The sequence below is a fragment of the Dioscorea cayenensis genome, chromosome 5 (assembly GCF_009730915.1).
Source record: "Dioscorea cayenensis subsp. rotundata cultivar TDr96_F1 chromosome 5, TDr96_F1_v2_PseudoChromosome.rev07_lg8_w22 25.fasta, whole genome shotgun sequence".
NCBI lineage: Eukaryota > Viridiplantae > Streptophyta > Magnoliopsida > Dioscoreales > Dioscoreaceae > Dioscorea > Dioscorea cayenensis.
In genome coordinates, this window is record NC_052475.1 from 1,552,795 (window position 1) to 1,569,771 (window position 16,977).

A 16,977-nucleotide genomic window follows, 5' to 3' on the forward strand; every position below is an offset into this window, starting at 1 on the left:
TGGTAAATAAATCAGCCAAACTAAGCAGAATCATGTAATTTCTGGTATTATATTGGGTGTTAAAATAAATAAATAAATAAAATTATGAGAAGTTGTGGAAACTTATATTTAGTTGCTGAGATATTCAGTTCTGATTTTTGATTCTGAATAATTACAAATTGTTGAATTCTCTCCAACAAATTGTTATTCTTGTTATTCAAATTGTATAAAAGTCCACTTATCACAAAATTATATTCCAAAGAGTACTGATATTTAAATTGTCATAATTTCAAAACCAAAAATGATATTAAATGAATCAAATTTATGGCATGAAACTCAAAATTCAATATTTCAGTTATTCTTTGAAAATATTTATATAGACGGATATATATCTAGTACTATTATAAATATATATATATATATATATATATATATAAAAGTAAATATCGTCCGTTGGATCGTGATCCAACGGTTAATAATTAAACGTTCATAAATTTCTTATCTATAGACATACATGAAAAATGTATTTTTTATATTATATATATATATATATATATATATATATATATAACCTTCATCATATAAACACACAAGCTATACATGCATAGAAAAAGGAACACACAAAGAAGCCTTTGAAAGTTCAAAGCCTTGTTACAGCGCCATGCTTTCTCTTCAGATGGGTAGAAGCTTGGGGTTGATGTGGAGTTTGTTGATGGTGATGATGGTCATCAATGGTGGAAGAGATGTGGAAGGGTATTCAGAGGAAGACCTGGTAATTAAGCTTCCTGGCCAGCCTCATGTTAGCTTCAAGCAGTATGCTGGGTATGTTGATGTAGATGAAAAGGCTGGAAGAAGCCTCTTTTACTACTTTGTTGAAGCTCAAGAAAAACCTCATCACAAACCCCTCACTTTGTGGCTCAATGGAGGTTTGCTCTCTTGTTTTCTGTAAAAAAATTTAATGATGCTATGATGTGGAAAAAGAAAGTTTTCATCTTGTTCTTGGGACTGGCTTGATTTTAGGTTATAGTTTTATTCGTTAATGTTTCTGGTTTGTTGATGATTCATATGATGTTTTCAATGGAGGTTTGCTTGTTACTCTGTTTTTCTATGTGAAATTTGTATTATGCTATGATGTAGTAAAAGAAAGTTTTCATCTTGTTCTTGGGACTTTAGAGATTTAGTTTTTGTTTTATTTGTTTTGTTATGGTGCAGTTTTTCTGGTATTCTGATTAATATGAAATCTCTAACGAAGGTAAGTTTGTTGCTCTGTTTTTCTATGGAATTTGTTTGTTCTTATTTAAATGGTTGATGCTATGATGTGGTAAGAGAGTTTTCATCTTATTTATTTGTTATGTTATTGTTCTGTGCTTCTGCTATCTTGATTAATATGAAGTTTGCTGTGTATTAATTTTTACACTGTTCTCCAAAGATCTTGTTTGCTTCCTTTTCCATCCTTTGTTTCATGTACTTTTTATTCTATTTTTATTAATTTTTTTTCCTCTTGGAATTTTGAAGGTGAATGATCTTGTTATTACCTAGTTTTCAGAACAGTACTACTTACATTAAAATTACTGACTGGATTCTAACCTATCAGTCCTTCACTCTTTACTTTCTCAATCATATGAGATTGTTTTCATTTCAAGCAAAATAGAGTTTTCTTTGCTGTTCTCAATATAGTTAAGCATATGCTGAGCTATTTAGATGCGTTGGCGTATTGATCGATGAGCTGGTTTATTATGCATCTATCTTATATAATATGCATCAGTTTTAACAATTTGTAATTCAAGATTCCAATACTTTTTTTATGGCTATCTCATATGGATTGCAATCACTAGGAACATATATATATATATATATATATTATATTTTAGAAGCTATCTTTATAACTTGATGCATTCCAAGTTTGTTCTTCACATGCTTGTCTTTGCTTGTCTAGTTCTTTTGATAAAGCTAATGATTCTTTGGTTTAATCTAACATTCTAACTACCATGATGCAAAAGAAAAAACAAATCATTCTTCCTAATGTTTCAGAATGGAAGATGTAGTTTGTTTATGCAGCTTTAAATTGTTTGAAATTCAAATAAAATAAAATGTAATAGAGATTGAGCAATGGTTCTAAAGTTAGTCCAAGTTGAATTAAGCTAATGTTTTATTTGTGAATGACTTGAACTTGAATCTAGTTACTGAAATTTTTGATGCAATTTTATTGTGCTAGTTTTAGTAACAATGGAAATTGTGCTCAGGACCGGGATGTTCTTCAATGGGAGGAGGAGCATTCACTGAATTAGGCCCTTTTTTTCCTAGGGGTGATGGCCGGGGTCTTCGCATAAACGAGGAGTCATGGAATAAAGGTTTCATCTCTTTATGCACTAATCTATCCAATTGTTTAGATTTTTCATCAACTAAATAATTCCAACTTTTTGTATTTTTAGTCTCAAATCTCCTTTTTGTTGAGTCTCCTGCTGGGGTTGGATGGTCCTACTCTAACACAACTTCTGATTACAATCGCGACGATGCATCGACCGGTAAAACTTGATAAAATTACAGATATCTCATCTGTTTTCCTTTCACAATTGTCTATATATATATATATAAAAAAAAAATCTGATTGCATCTTGATCTTATTTTTCATGGAAGCTCATGACATGTACATCTTCTTGTTGAAATGGTTCCAAAAGTTTCCCGAATACAAAACCAGCGCCTTATTTCTGACCGGAGAAAGCTATGCAGGTTTGTTGTTTTAATCCTTCAGATGCATTTACTGAATTCTCTTACTCTGTATGATGATATAAAATGATGATTCAGGGCATTATATACCACAATTGGCTGATGTCCTGCTGAGGCATAATAAACTCTCGACCAGTTTCAAGTTTAATCTCAAGGGAGTTGCTGTAAGAAAATTATCTCAACAATTACTCCAAGATTGTATAGTATACATGAAGCTTATGATCATTTTGATCTGTTGAATAGATTGGAAATCCACTTCTCAACCTTGATAGAGATGCCGGTTCAGTTTATGAATTTTTCTGGTCACATGGCATGATATCTGATGAGCTTGGCCTCACCATCAATAGAGAATGTGATTTCAACGATTACAGTTCTGTTAATATGAGCAAAGCATGCAATGATGCAAGTGATGAGGCTTATCAAGTAGTGGGAGACTACATAAATAATTATGATGTGATCCTTGATGTTTGTTATCCATCAATTGTCGAACAAGAATTGCGATTGAAGAAACTCGTATGTTCTACATCTCATCATCTGCAAACTAAGTTGTGTATACTTACATTAAATTCAAAATTATCTTTTATATTTATTTTCAATCTGGTGATCCTCAGGCTACAAAGATGAGTGTAGGGGTTGATGTTTGCATGTCATATGAGAGGCAGTACTACTTCAATATGCCAGAAGTTCAGCATGCTCTTCACGCCAACCGGACGAACTTACCATACGAATGGAGTATGTGCAGCTCGTAAGTAATTACACCGACAAATTCTGAACACAATGTAGTGAATTAGATCTCTGAAACTAATCAATTCTTTGGCCAGTTTTCTGAATTACAACAGCAAGGATACTAGCATCAACATCCTACCAATACTAAAGAAAATAATTCAGCACAAGATACCTGTCTGGGTTTACAGGCAAGAATAAAAATTCTCTCATTTGAAACTTTGAATCAAACTGTAATTAATTGAAGATGTTTTCTGTTGACAGTGGTGATCAAGACTCAGTTGTTCCGTTTTTAGGCTCTCGAACATTAATGCGAGAACTAGCACATGAACTGAAGTTTGCAATCACAGTTCCTTATGGTGTTTGGTTTTACAAAGGCCAGGTATGTGTATATATATATACATAAATGCTATGTATATCTGCAGATTGATTTAGAATTGAATGAATGATTAATAGATGTGTTGAATAAGATGTGTGTGTGTTTTTTTTGGAAGGTTGGTGGTTGGGTGACTGAATATGGTAATATATTGACATTTGCTACTGTGAGAGGTGCTTCTCATATGGTTCCTTATGCACAGCCTGGAAGAGCACTGCAACTATTTGCTTCATTTGTTCATGGACAGAGACTGCCAAACACAACAACCCCTTCAATTTATGATTGATGAGTCTTGTTCTTCAATTTGTTTATAGGTTTCTGCAATTGCCTAGCTTAATTGTGATTATTATTAAAGAGTCTTTAATTTGGCTTATAGGTTTATGCATTTGTTCAACTTTTGATTATTTTGTGGAAAATAAATTAGTTTGATTAAACATGCAGGTCCTGGGTTTCTCAATGCAGTTATATGGATTTATCATTCACATTATTATTATTATTATTATTATTATTATTATTATTATTAAATTTTTTTTTTTAAAAAAATGGATAAACCACAATTTTATTGAAAGAGAAACAACACAAACAAACACAGTACATACAAATAAAGAAAGCGAATGTCCGAAAGCCCTGAATTCACATTATTATTATTATTATTATTATTATTATTATTATTATTATTATTATTTTGATAAAAGTGGATAAACCACAAATTTATTGAAAATAAAACATAGCGAAAAAGTACAGTAGAAGTACAGAAACTCTCACCAGAGGTGAGGCATAAGTACTACAAGAAACATAACAAGAAAAACAAAGAACGAGAAGATAAAACAGCTATGAAGACGAAAGCCACCAACAGGGGGTACAGGTCAACAGAGCTGACAGTGAAGAACTCTACTCTAGAGCGGGATTATGATCTGAATCGCTGAAAATGTTGGATTCCCTTGCTACTCGATGAAGTTGATTGAGCTGCGATTTTCTCGAAAGTAGCTACGACCAAAGACTCGCATTGGTTAACATCGGTCAGCGAAAACCGGGAAAGTAGCATATTAGCAATTTTAACCATTAAAGAGTGAGCGGTCTGTCGCAGACATTTGAAAAAAATCGCGATTGTTACGCCTAGCCAAAATATTCCAAATAATAGCTCTAACACAAAGGTCCCAAAGAGGTTGGCATTGAGGTTGAATGGAAGTGATCCAAGTGGTCCAAATCTTCGAAAAGGAAGTTGGAATGGAGTGTATTTCAAAAATTTGTGAGAAAAAGGACCATATACGTGAAGTGTATACGCAGTCTATGAAAAGATGTTCTATTGTCTCAGAGGCTCTATGGCAAAGTACGCAAGTATCTGTTGTATTTTGTAAGTTGCAACCTTTTTTGAAGAGATTTGTAAGGGTGAGGATTTTATCTTCCCAAGCAAGCCAGCAAAAAAGGGTGATTTTTGTTGGGCATCTAATTTTCCAGAACTGCTTATAAAGTGGACAGCGAATCCCTCCATCGATAATAAACTTGTAAAAAGATTTTACCGAGAAGGTTCCACTTTTATTCAGAGGCCAAGTGTAAAAGTCTTCTAGTCCACTTGAGCAATCAGGGATTATCTCCAACAGAGAAGTAAATTCATCAGAATTACTGTTGAAGAAGAGATTTTCAGGGGAGTATACTTGTTCGGTAATCTGACGAACCGTAATCCAAGGGAAAATACATTCATTAAAAAGAAGAGACCAACGATCTTTCGGAGAAATCCCGAGAACCACCTATCATACCAAAAAGTAGGTATTGGCTCCATTTTTAATAGTTTTTGAGACGCGAGTCGAAAAAGTATTCAAGGAAGAGAGAATCCACCCGCAAAAAAGGATTTATTTCTTGGAGGCGAGTGAAAAAGAGGACATGTTGGGTTTTCGGAAAAAAATAGTTAGCTTTAATAATTTTAACCCAATAGACATTAGGATTAGAAATAATTTTCCACCACCATTTTCCAAGCAAAGCACAATTGAAATCTTGGAGACTAAGAATTCCCCAACCGCCCATATTCCGGTGGTCTACAAAATCTTTTTCCGAGCCACCAACCTCGAAACCTTTGGGTCCTAAATCAGGTCCCTTCCAAAGGAAGTCCCTACGAATCTTGTCAATTTCTTTAATCACCCAAGTAGGAAGTTTGAATACTGACATCCAATATACTGGAACAGTTGAAAGTACAGAGTTGAGAAGAGTTAATCGACCTCCAAGAGAGAGGTAAATGGCCTTCCAGGGCGATAGTCTAGCACGAACAGTTTCAATGAGATGAAACCAGGTCATGTCTTTTTTGGTCGTCGACCGGATAAAGGAACCCCAAATAGGTTAGCGGAAGGCAATCTCTAGAACAATTAAGTATCATAGCAGAAGTGAAGTGGGGTTGGAAGCCGTAATTAGTGGAGTATAAGCAGCTTTTAGAATAATTAATGGTAAGTCCAGAAGAACCTTCAAAAAGATAAAGAATTAACTTAATTATGTTAAGATCCTCTTGACCTCCAAAGCAGAGAATATGATCGGATCATCCGCATATTGAAGATGGCAAATGCTATCTCGAATTGTCAAGTGGCACACCCACTAGGGGTTCTAGATCTAAGGGCATTGGTAAACATAGCACTTAGAACGTCAGCAGCTAAAAGCAAAAAGAAGAGGGGATAGGGGATCTCCTTGTCTGAGACCTCTTTTGCAACGAATATAACCTTGAATGGTTCCATTGATGATGATCTGAGCTTTTGCAGTTTTAAGAATAATGTGAATCCACGAGATCCATCTGGATCCAAATCCCCTTGCTTTTGAGAATTTCAAGTAAAAAAATCCCGATCTAAAGAATCAAATGCTTTAGCAAAGTCCACTTTAAAATGCATAACCAAGAGATTTCCGTTTTTGAAGATTAAATATCACTTCTTGGGCGGCAATGATATTTTCTGCAATACACCTGCCCTTAATAAAGCCAGATTGTGAATCATCCACCAAATCGCCAATCACCAAGCTTAATCTAGTAGCAAGAATCTTGGAGACAATTTTACAGATGGAGTTTATCAGGCTGATGGGGCGAAAATCAGAGACATCTGAGGGCGTAGATTTTTTAGCAATAAGAGCAATGTGAACCCAGTTCAAACGTTCATAATTAATAGTACCTTTGTAGAAATCATCACAAAGATTAACAATGGTGTCTTGTACAATGCTCCAGTTTTTTTGGAAGAAAAACATAGGAAAACCGTCAGGACCAGGAGCTTTGTCTGCATGAAGGCTAAAAACAGCAAGCCTAATTTCCTCCATGGTGAATGGCAGCTCAAGATGAGAAAGATCAACTCTTACTTTGTATCCAAATAAGAGTTGCCAATCCAACAGGAATCTGTTAGAAATCGGAGTTCCCAGAATAGATTGAAAGTGAATATTGAAAAATTTTTTTCCAATATCCTTTTTCACCTTCCATCCAAAGTCCTTGATGACAAATTCTAGAAATAAAAATTCTTATTCCTTCTACCATTGGCAACTTGATGAAAGAACTTTGTGTTAGCATCCCCTTCCTTAAGCCGTGTAATTCTAGATCTTTGTTTCCAAATGACATTTCTTCCCTCGGTTTAAAAGAGTAAAAATTCTTGACGAATACTAAGAAAAACGAGAGGATTCATCAACAGAAAGGGGTCTAGATTCCCCAATAGTATCTAAAGAATGAATTTCTGCCATGAGTATCTTTTTTTGATGGTTGGAATTACTAAATGTAATTTTTGCCCAGTTGCGGAGTTTATCTTTCAGATAAGCCAATTTTTTGGTAAAGATAAAGGCACCACAACCTTCTGGGTCGATTTCAGTCCACCAATCATGAATTAAATCTGGTAAAAGGGAATTGGTAAACCAAAATTTTTCAAAGCGAAATCTACGTGGAAGAGAGTGGTGATCCCCAAAATCCAAACAAATGGGAGAATGGTCGGAGCCAATTCTCGGTAGTACAAATTGATTGGATCTGGGATATAAAATGGACCAATCATTAGAAATCAAAAAACGATCCAAACGAGTCCAAAGTGGTTCTGATTGTCCGTTGGTCCAAGTGAATCTACGACCATGTAAAGGAGGGTCTATGAGATTAAAATCACTTAAGAATCTTTGAGCAGAAATAACATCTCTGATATTAAAATCTCCAAGATTTTTGTCTTCGGGAGTGAAAATAGTGTTAAAGTCTCCACAAATCACCCAGGGATTATTATGAAGAATTCGCACTTGACGAAGTTCATCCCAAAAAACCAATCTAAGATTTCTAGGATTCGGTCCATAAACATTTGTGCAAGTTCAAATATTATTGTTAAGAATGTTTTTGAAAGTAATTGAAATGGAGTATGAGCCTTTGTGGATAACAGTTCCTGAGACAAGAGAGCGGTCCCAAGCAATGATAATTCCCCCCGCTGTGCCTTGCGCAGGTATGTAATCGAAAGAATTAAATCGCAAGCCACTTATAGATCTCCAAATAGAACTATGAATTTCTTGAAGTTTGGATTCTTGTAAACAGATAATATCTACATTAGCAATCGAGAATGACATCTTTAACTAAATGACGCTTTATAGGGTCTCGCCAAGACCTCTAACGCTCCAGACTAAGGATTTTCATAAAAACGAAATGGTCTAGCTATCGATCTCGAATGGAGTCTCAAGAATTTTTGAAATTATCAGCTCTATCCTTATCCAAAGAACGAATTTTGTCTAGGCATTTGAATTTGTGATTTGGAGAGCACAAGAATTTAATGCCACAAGAATTGCTATAATTAAAAAATTGAGTATCAGTCCAAGTAGATAAGACAGAATCAGAGGGAATAGGAATACCTTCTCTGGGGTCTTCAGGAATTTTCTTCTTAGTCGATCTAGGAGGGTGCGGACAAACCTCGCTTCTTCACTCCAATGGCTCGAAGGTTTCTTGTTTCGATCACTTCTTCCGATTTGCCTTTGTTGTATTATCGGAAGGAGTTTGATCCGAATGAAATCTCGAAAGCGTAAGCCCCCTAAGTGGTCCTTGTCGATCCTAACTTGATCGGGAAGTAAATCAATCTGTTGTTTCAAAAAGAAGATTGTCTCGAGTGAATATCGAGACGCTTTAGGTGATATTATCTTCCTCAAGAAAGTGCTCATCTTCTACCATCTCCTCGCTTAAAAAAATCATCATCTTCTCCCCAATCAACATGCTCATCATCGAAGGTAAATCTAATGAATCCTTCCGAGGGTGAAGGATTTTGAGCATAAAAATTTATCTCGTGTTAATAATTGAATTAACGTCCCATCCACCGTGTACGAAAAATCCATTTATACCCATCTGGTATAATTAGAGTTGGTGGATTATAATTCAGGTGAGAAGGTAATGTCCCCTTAGTAGATGAGAGATTTGGATTTATTTGAGAAGAATCCTTGCTAAGGTTGGAAGCAATATTTCCTTCGCTTTGTTTGAGTAACTAATGAATCAGGAATCTCCTTATCTCGAGGCACCTTAAGCAAGAAAGCTTTGAGAGAGGGGAGCGTAATCCTCATCACGAGGAGATGATGGATGTAAGTAATGTCCATCATCGTAGTTCTTATCTCGAGGTGAATTTTTCTTTTAATGGGCTGGCCATTGAATTGTTCAACGAATATGGGTGATTCAAAGAGTTTTGAAATTCATTGGTCAAAGAATCTTCAAAGAACCTTATCCCGAGGAGAAAGGGGACGTGTGCATGGCTCCAATTGAAAAGTTAGAATTACGATCTCGAGGCAATTCTAAGGTTGATGAGCATCCATGCATCACGCCGGCCCCGTTGGGCAATAATCGTCCCCTTCCTCGCTTTCTCGCAAGAGACCGAAGGAATCCGGGGAGCCTCAACCAGCTTTATCGCCGGAGCTCCGCATGCCGGGTCATCTCGTGCCGATTCGCCAACGACAACCGTCGCTTTCCGGTGTATTTCGATTAATAGGGTGACCAACCTCCTTGGTTCCCGCCGGAAAGTTAATATCGGAGGCAGGCTCATTGGTCTCACCATGAATAATGAGTCCGGGAGTGGATGCAAGAACCGCTTACCTTTTGCGAGACGATGGAATCCGGTGTGTCATGCGGGTAGGAGGGGTCGTGTATCTTGCTTAGAAGCATTAGTATGAATGAAGACATTGGAAGAATCCAAATCCAGTTGAGATCTTCGATCTCGAGTTGGTTGAGAGTTGAACTTTGTATAACTTTGGAACGGAGAACCGGATTCCATCATCTTCGAGATAAACCTTGAAACTCCTAACACCAACATCCACGATCATGTTTAATGGAAAGTTGATAGCTTTTTTTAAGCCTCACCAAAAACCCTTAGATGTTCAAGAGAGACATCCTCCTTCTTCCGAACAAAAAAATCAGATCACCAATTGGCCGAAGAACTTCCACAATAGAATTCCAGTTCCAACAATGAAGAGGAAGGTTCGACATCCTTATCCAATTATAGTTGCCAGCTGCAATAGCATGGGATCCAAATTCAGGAGTCCAATGTGACAGCTTTAAAGAGTGCACTCGCTCAAGGTTTGTTTGAAGAGAAACCGGGCTTTTCTTAACAAAGTAAGTCACGCCTTAGTCAGTAAATAATGTTAGAATGAAATCATCTCCATAAGGGGTTATATGCTCACATTGATCCGTCTTTTTAAGTGTTGAGGAAGAAAGTCATGCGTTGATTTAACACTAGCATTACCAGAGAGAACTTTAATGATAATCATTCTTTTAAAGGTCGCTTTTTGATTGTATTATGGCTTCAAATTGGAAGAGATACCCTTAATGAAGAGGAGGAAGGCGGCAGTGCACGTGAAGGAGAGGTTTCGGAGGTTTATCTTTAATGAAAGGATGCATCTTGGTGTTGGGAGTGACCTTCACAGAGGAAGGAGAAACCTCGAGGGTGTACGGAGGGGACAACGGACAAAGAAATGACCAATACCGAGCATCTTCTACATGTGAGTTGATGTCTACAATCACCCACATCATGGCCCCGGACGCAGACACCGCTTGCAAACCTCTCCACGTCCGGGCGATCGGGCGATGCTGACAGAAGAGAACGGCCTTGTGGAAGACAAGGACGGGGGTGATTAGGGAGGTGGAGAGCTTTCGAACCACTTCGGCGAAGGTTACACCATCTTTCACCGGGGAGTTACGTGAAACAGGGACTTCAAATGGAGTAGAAGAAGATGGAAGCGGGGAGGAGGTGGGCTGATGGGACGAGCATGACGAGAAAGGGTGGAGTTGTTATGCGCTCCTCCCCGGGTTCCTCATGCGAGTCATTGCGATAACCACCGTGAGCTTGCCGATAGCCACCGTAACCCTCACGAGCGCCACCAAGGAACCTCATCCCATCGCCCTAAATCTCTCTGAAACGAACCATTCTATTTCCTTTTAATTGATTAAATGTTTATTATTATTATTATTATTATTATTATTATTATTATTATTATTATTAATTTGAAAAAAAAATGAATAAACTACTTAAAATAAGGAAGAAAGTCTACAAGCAGTATAGTGCTTTTAAATGCCTTGGACTAACCTATCCAAAACATGGTTCCCAAAAATAAAAAAATAAAAAAAAATAAAATTGTTACATGTGCATGTACTGATTATATTGTGGTTAATCCACATTTAAAAAAAAAATAACACAGTGTTAGGTGACCTTAAATTATTCACTCATTGCATACATTTTAATCTTTGTGCCAATTTCTCTTGAAGTTCACCAACTAATATGTTTGATCATGTTTGGATCTTCAAGTTCACCCATTTTAATCTTTTCTTCATGAAAGCAAAGTTTGTTACCGGTTTTTGTGAGTACAACGGCTAATTTATTAAAATAATGTTATTTTTTTTATTAATTCTCAAAATACGCATTTCTGTAACTATTTATGGAAATGCGCATTTTGTATTTTTTTATTATTTTTTTAAATTAGCGGGTCCCACGGTCATTTTTTAATATTTAAATTTAATTTTTTTAAAAAACAGAGGGGCCGTTATATTTTTAATATTAAGTTTTTATTTTTTTTAAAACTGCGGGTCCCGGTAGTTTTTTAAATTAAAAACATTTTACATCCAAACCCTTATAATTTTTATTAATTTTTTTTATAATTTTTTTTTCACTTCTATTATGTTATTTTTACTTTCACTAATTGTAACTGGCTGTTAATAATTTAAATAAATAATTTTAATATTTTTTCATAATAAGGGGGTTGTTGAAATAAATTATTGGTGGCATGTGGCACCTAGCCTATTCATGAGAGCCATTGGATGAAATTAATACTTAGTGTGTTTTAGAAAAGGAATTTGGAGAGTTTATATACGCCTCCACCTAACAAATGGATGACTAGTGTGTTTTAGAAAAAGAATTTGGAGAGTTTATATACGCCTCCACCTAACAAATGGATGACTAAGATTAATTTCATCCAATGGCTCTAATGAATGGGGTAGGTGCCACATGCCACCAATAATTCATTTCAACAACCCCCTTATTATGAAAAAATATTAAAAATTATTTATTTAAATTATTAATGACCGCTATAATTAGTGAAAGTAAAAAAATAACATAGTAGAAGTGAAAAAAAAATTATAAAAAAAATTAATAAAAATTATAAGGGTTTGGATGTAAAATGTTTTTAATTTAAAAAACTACCGGGACCCGCAGTTTTAAAAAAAATAAAAACTTAATATTAAAAATATAACGGACCCTCTGTTTTTTTAAAAAAATAAATTTAAATATTAAAAAATGACCGTGGGACCCGCTAATTTAAAAAAAATAATAAAAAAAATACAAAATGCGCATTTCCGTAAATAGTTACAGAAATGCGTATTTTGGGAATTAATAAAAAAAAATAACATTATTTTAATAAATTAGCCGAGTACAACAGCATGCAAATGCCGGCTTTCAAAAAATAAAATAAAATAAAATAAAATAAAAAGTTGTTACTTGTTTGATCAAAGAAGCCAAACTATTTCATTATGTACTTAATCCAAACTTCCACACAAACGGACACTGAATTACCTACTCCAAAAGGCCTTTTTATTTGTGCCATGCCCCCCAAAACAAGCTCACATAACTTCAAGCTAAAACATTTTTTTCCTTTTTTTTATTATATAAAACAAGATAAAACTTTCATCATAAACTTTTTACACTTTTGGTCCTTAAGTATATCTTTATATTCAATTCATCCTTACTCTAGAATTAGACTACAGTAACACAGATCCTAAACTAAGTAAAATAAAAATCACTTTTTACCTTATTCAAAAATCTTTTTAGTCAATACTACATAATAAAAAAATCAAAATTATTTTTTTTATAAAGATAAATCCTGCTTGGCCAAAAAATATTTACAAAATAAATACAATTTTTTTTTTAAAAAAATAAATATAAATTCTCACAGGGTTAATATCTTTACAATCTAGATTTGAACTCGCACCGCCTTCTTTTTTTTTCTTGGTGTTGTAAACCACAGAAAGATTTTGGTGTCAAAATGAAATTTTACTTTAAACATATTTTTATAAATCAAAGAGGTTAACTGAATATATATTATATATATATATATATATATATATATATATATATATATATATATATAATATAATCCAACGTCTCTTTGAACCATTTGTAGAACTCTAAAGGTAAACTCTTCCCATAAAATTCCAAGATTCCAAACTATAAATGTCATGCACTTAGACCAGCAAACCTCACAGTCCCAAGAGCTCCAAACTGAAGTTTGAGAGATGGCAAGTAGCATAAAGTTCTTGCTGCCATTAATGGTGATGTTAATGGTGCTGGTGCTCATCAATGGTGGAACACTAGTGAAAGGCTACCCAGAGGAGGATATAGTGAAGAAGCTTCCTGGCCAGCCAGATGTTGCCTTCAAACAGTATGCTGGGTATATTGATGTGGATTTAGATGCAGGGAGAAGTCTCTTTTATTACTTTGTTGAAGCTCAGGGTGAATCTCAACAAGTCAAGCCTCTCACTCTCTGGTTGACTGGAGGTTTGTGTTCATCATTTCAATTCAAATTATTATTATTATTTTTTATTTGATTCATGTCATATTGTTATATCTAATTCTCAATTTTGTTTATTGTTTAGGCCCTGGTTGTTCTTCAATTGGACAAGGAGCTTTCAATCAAGTAGGTCCTTTTCTTCCTAATGGTGATGGCCATAGTCTTCAGTGTAACAAAATGTCTTGGAATAGAGGTTGCATTTCTTTCTGAATATATATATATATATATATATATATATATATATATATATATATATATATATATATATATATTTTTGTTATTGAATTCAGTTTAATTTGATACTTATTTCCATATTCAGTTATATATATATATATATATATATATATATATATATATATATATATTTGTTATTGAATTTAGTTTAATTTGATACTTATTTCCATATTCAGTTTCAAATCTGCTCTTTGTTGATGCTCCTGCTGGAGTTGGATGGTCTTACTCTAATAGGAGTTCTGATTATAGTTTCAGCATTGAATCATTCAGTAAAGTTTCAGAAACTCTGTTATTCTGATTTTATTAAGTTAGTTATACTTTTTGGTCTGATCAAGGTTTGATTATTTTTTTTGTATGGCAGCCAATGACATGTACATCTTCTTGATAAAATGGCTCGAAAAGTTCCCGGAGTTCAAATACACTGATTTGTTTCTTACTGGAGAAACTTATGCAGGTCTACTAGTTTTATTGTGATCAAAGATGCATTAACTGCATTATAATATTTTGCATACTCTGCATGCTAATATAAAACTGATGATGTGGTTCAGGGCATTACATACCGAACTTTGTCAATGTCCTGCTGAAACATAATCAAAATTCAGATGATTTCAAGTTTAAGATCAAGGGAATTGCAGTATGGATACTTCACCCCAGAATTTTATTTTGTTTATTTAGCTTTTAATTTGGTACTGAAGCTTGTTATTGAATAGATCGGAAACCCGATTATCAAGCTCGATAGAGATCTTGCTGCAAGCTATGAATTTCTCTGGTCGCATGGAATGATATCTGACGAGATTTTCATGATCATCAAAAGAGAATGTGATTTTGAAAAATATGTTAGGAGGAATGATCAGAATGCCAGTGAAACATGTAATACAGCAGTTGATACAGCAATTATAATGGTCGGAAATATAAACTTCTACAATGTGATACTTGATACTTGTCCATCAAACGTCGAAGAACAACTAAGACTGAAAAAAACAGTATGGTTCTCCATCTCATCTGCAAAATTTCCATAATATAACATCAAGATTGATTAAAATACCATTGCCATTTCTATTTAAAACTCAGGTTTCAAAGATCAGCTATGGTATTGATGTCTGCATGGGATATGAGATTGATGTGTACCTTAATCTCCCACAAGTTCAGCATGCTTTCCATGCAAACAGGACAAAATTACCTTACAAATGGAGCAAATGCAGTCAGTAAGTCATATTTGTTTCAGATTCAAAAAGAAAAAGAAAAGAAAACTAACAACTCTGAGTTTTTTCAATATATCATCAGATTTCTACAATATAATGATGAGGACAATATCAAGAACATGCTTCCAGTGCTTAAAATTATAGTTGGCCAGAAAATTCCAGTTTGGATTTTCAGGCAAGAAATCTCCTTAGTTACTTATTTAACTGAAATATCACTTCGATCAATCTCATTAATTATTTTTCATTGCAGTGGTGATCAAGATGCAATTCTTTCGATATTGGGATCTCGATCTCTTGTGAGAGAATTAGCAGAGGAGTTGAAGTACAACATCACAGTGCCGTATGGTGCTTGGTATTACAAAAGCCAGGTATAGAAAATATGAAATCGGTTAATATTATTGGAGTGATCAATAATTCCACTGATTAATTTGAAAAATACAGATTTAAATATATAAGCACGGAACTCTCATCCCATTGAACTGGATTCAATTAATATGTTTAGCTTGCACTTGAACAAAGGTTATAACATATGCATAGTTGACTCAAGAATGAGAAACAGGTTAATTTTACATAATAAGATTGTATCATAATATATCTAACAATGTATGAACATATGATTTGAAGGTTGGAGGATGGGTGACCGAATACGGGAATGTGCTTACATTTGCGACGGTGAAAGGTGGTGGTGAAATGATTGGGTATTCGCAGCCCGGCCGAGCTTTCCAGCTCTTCAAATCATTTGTTCATGGAGAGAGGCTGACCAGGCGCAACACATGATCTTGTTTCTGTTAATCAATAAAAGATATGATGTTGTTATGAAGTTCATGCAATGTTTTACCCTATGATTGTCACTGAAACTTGTTTGAATAAATTCAGACTTACTGAATATTGAGTTTGCATACCTTGCCTTGTTCCATTGATTCTTATCATGTTTTTTCTCTTGTGCAGATAAAATGAGTTTGACACTGTTTTATTAAGAAGCAGATAAAATTTACTTCAACAGAGTCAGAGATGATAGCAGAGTATAAGATAAAAAATTTATATTTAATAAGTGTAATACTCTCCTATATCTTCCCATAAAAAAAAAAAATTAGTTTAAAAATGTACTCCTGGTCCTAAACCCAAACAGTTGACATATCTAGTTGAATCTAATGAAAAGAATAGGTCATGTTAGGCATGCTTGGCCTAAAAAATTAATTTAAAGTTTTGTTATATTAAAATTTGTCCTGCTGACAACCACCTGATAGTCTACAGTAAATCATTTGAATGGAAAGTGAGTTATGCATGATAGAATTTTTGTGCTGTGCACTATTGTAAAAATATTGTAATAATATTATTTATTTTCTGTTTATTAAATTTTTTATGAGTATAGTAAAAAAAAATTATTATTATGGGGTTGTAGCCCTAACATATTATCTTAAATAAATATGATAGACTATTATTATTTTGTATGTTAGTTAATCCCATATAGTGAATTTTAAGTGGCTATTAACATTTTTAACTAATACACTATTATATCTATATGTCTATTTAACATCATTTTTGTGACGCTACACTTGATCACGGTAATAAAAAAAAAAAAATTGTTATGCTAAAAATCAATAAGTCATTCTCCATTATAATATTTTTTTTTTTAAAAAAAAAAAAAGCATTCTCCATTATTTTCTTGTAGATTAACGTATTTTTTTAAAATTTTTTAATTGAAACAATTCAACCCCAAGAGAAACGTTTGCTTTG

The 16,977-nt window shown here is 34.1% G+C and overlaps 2 protein-coding genes across 2 annotated transcripts; both read left to right on the plus strand.

Annotated features, from left to right (window-relative positions):
- The first annotated feature begins 584 nt into the window (after positions 1-584).
- Positions 585-4,239, plus strand: LOC120260609 (serine carboxypeptidase-like 42). Its single transcript, XM_039268116.1, has 10 exons — positions 585-905; positions 2,223-2,330; positions 2,412-2,504; positions 2,617-2,709; positions 2,785-2,870; positions 2,950-3,219; positions 3,318-3,451; positions 3,528-3,620; positions 3,694-3,811; positions 3,924-4,239. The coding sequence occupies exons 1-10, from the start codon at positions 641-643 to the stop codon at positions 4,089-4,091; spliced, it is 1,428 nt and encodes a 475-aa protein (XP_039124050.1). The 5' UTR covers positions 585-640; the 3' UTR covers positions 4,092-4,239.
- Positions 4,240-13,510: 9,271 nt separating this feature from the next.
- Positions 13,511-16,126, plus strand: LOC120260321 (serine carboxypeptidase-like 44). The gene is made up of 10 exons (XM_039267751.1): positions 13,511-13,791; positions 13,890-13,997; positions 14,215-14,307; positions 14,400-14,492; positions 14,587-14,672; positions 14,749-15,021; positions 15,110-15,243; positions 15,323-15,415; positions 15,491-15,608; positions 15,865-16,126. The coding sequence occupies exons 1-10, from the start codon at positions 13,530-13,532 to the stop codon at positions 16,015-16,017; spliced, it is 1,413 nt and encodes a 470-aa protein (XP_039123685.1). The 5' UTR covers positions 13,511-13,529; the 3' UTR covers positions 16,018-16,126.
- Positions 16,127-16,977: the final 851 nt, after the last annotated feature.

Excerpts from the sequence above, each read along its gene's own strand:
- LOC120260609 (XM_039268116.1), top strand. The coding sequence starts at position 641 with ATGCTTTCTCTTCAGATGGGTAGAAGCTTGGGGTTGATGTGGAGTTTG. Across the intron at positions 2,871-2,949 it reads TTAATCTCAAGGGAGTTGCT|ATTGGAAATCCACTTCTCAA; the intron begins GTAAGAAAATTA and ends TCTGTTGAATAG. Across the intron at positions 3,812-3,923 it reads TTTGGTTTTACAAAGGCCAG|GTTGGTGGTTGGGTGACTGA; the intron begins GTATGTGTATAT and ends TTTTTTTGGAAG.
- LOC120260321 (XM_039267751.1), top strand. The coding sequence starts at position 13,530 with ATGGCAAGTAGCATAAAGTTCTTGCTGCCATTAATGGTGATGTTAATG. Across the intron at positions 14,308-14,399 it reads TTTCAGCATTGAATCATTCA|CCAATGACATGTACATCTTC; the intron begins GTAAAGTTTCAG and ends TTTGTATGGCAG. Across the intron at positions 15,022-15,109 it reads AACTAAGACTGAAAAAAACA|GTTTCAAAGATCAGCTATGG; the intron begins GTATGGTTCTCC and ends TTTAAAACTCAG.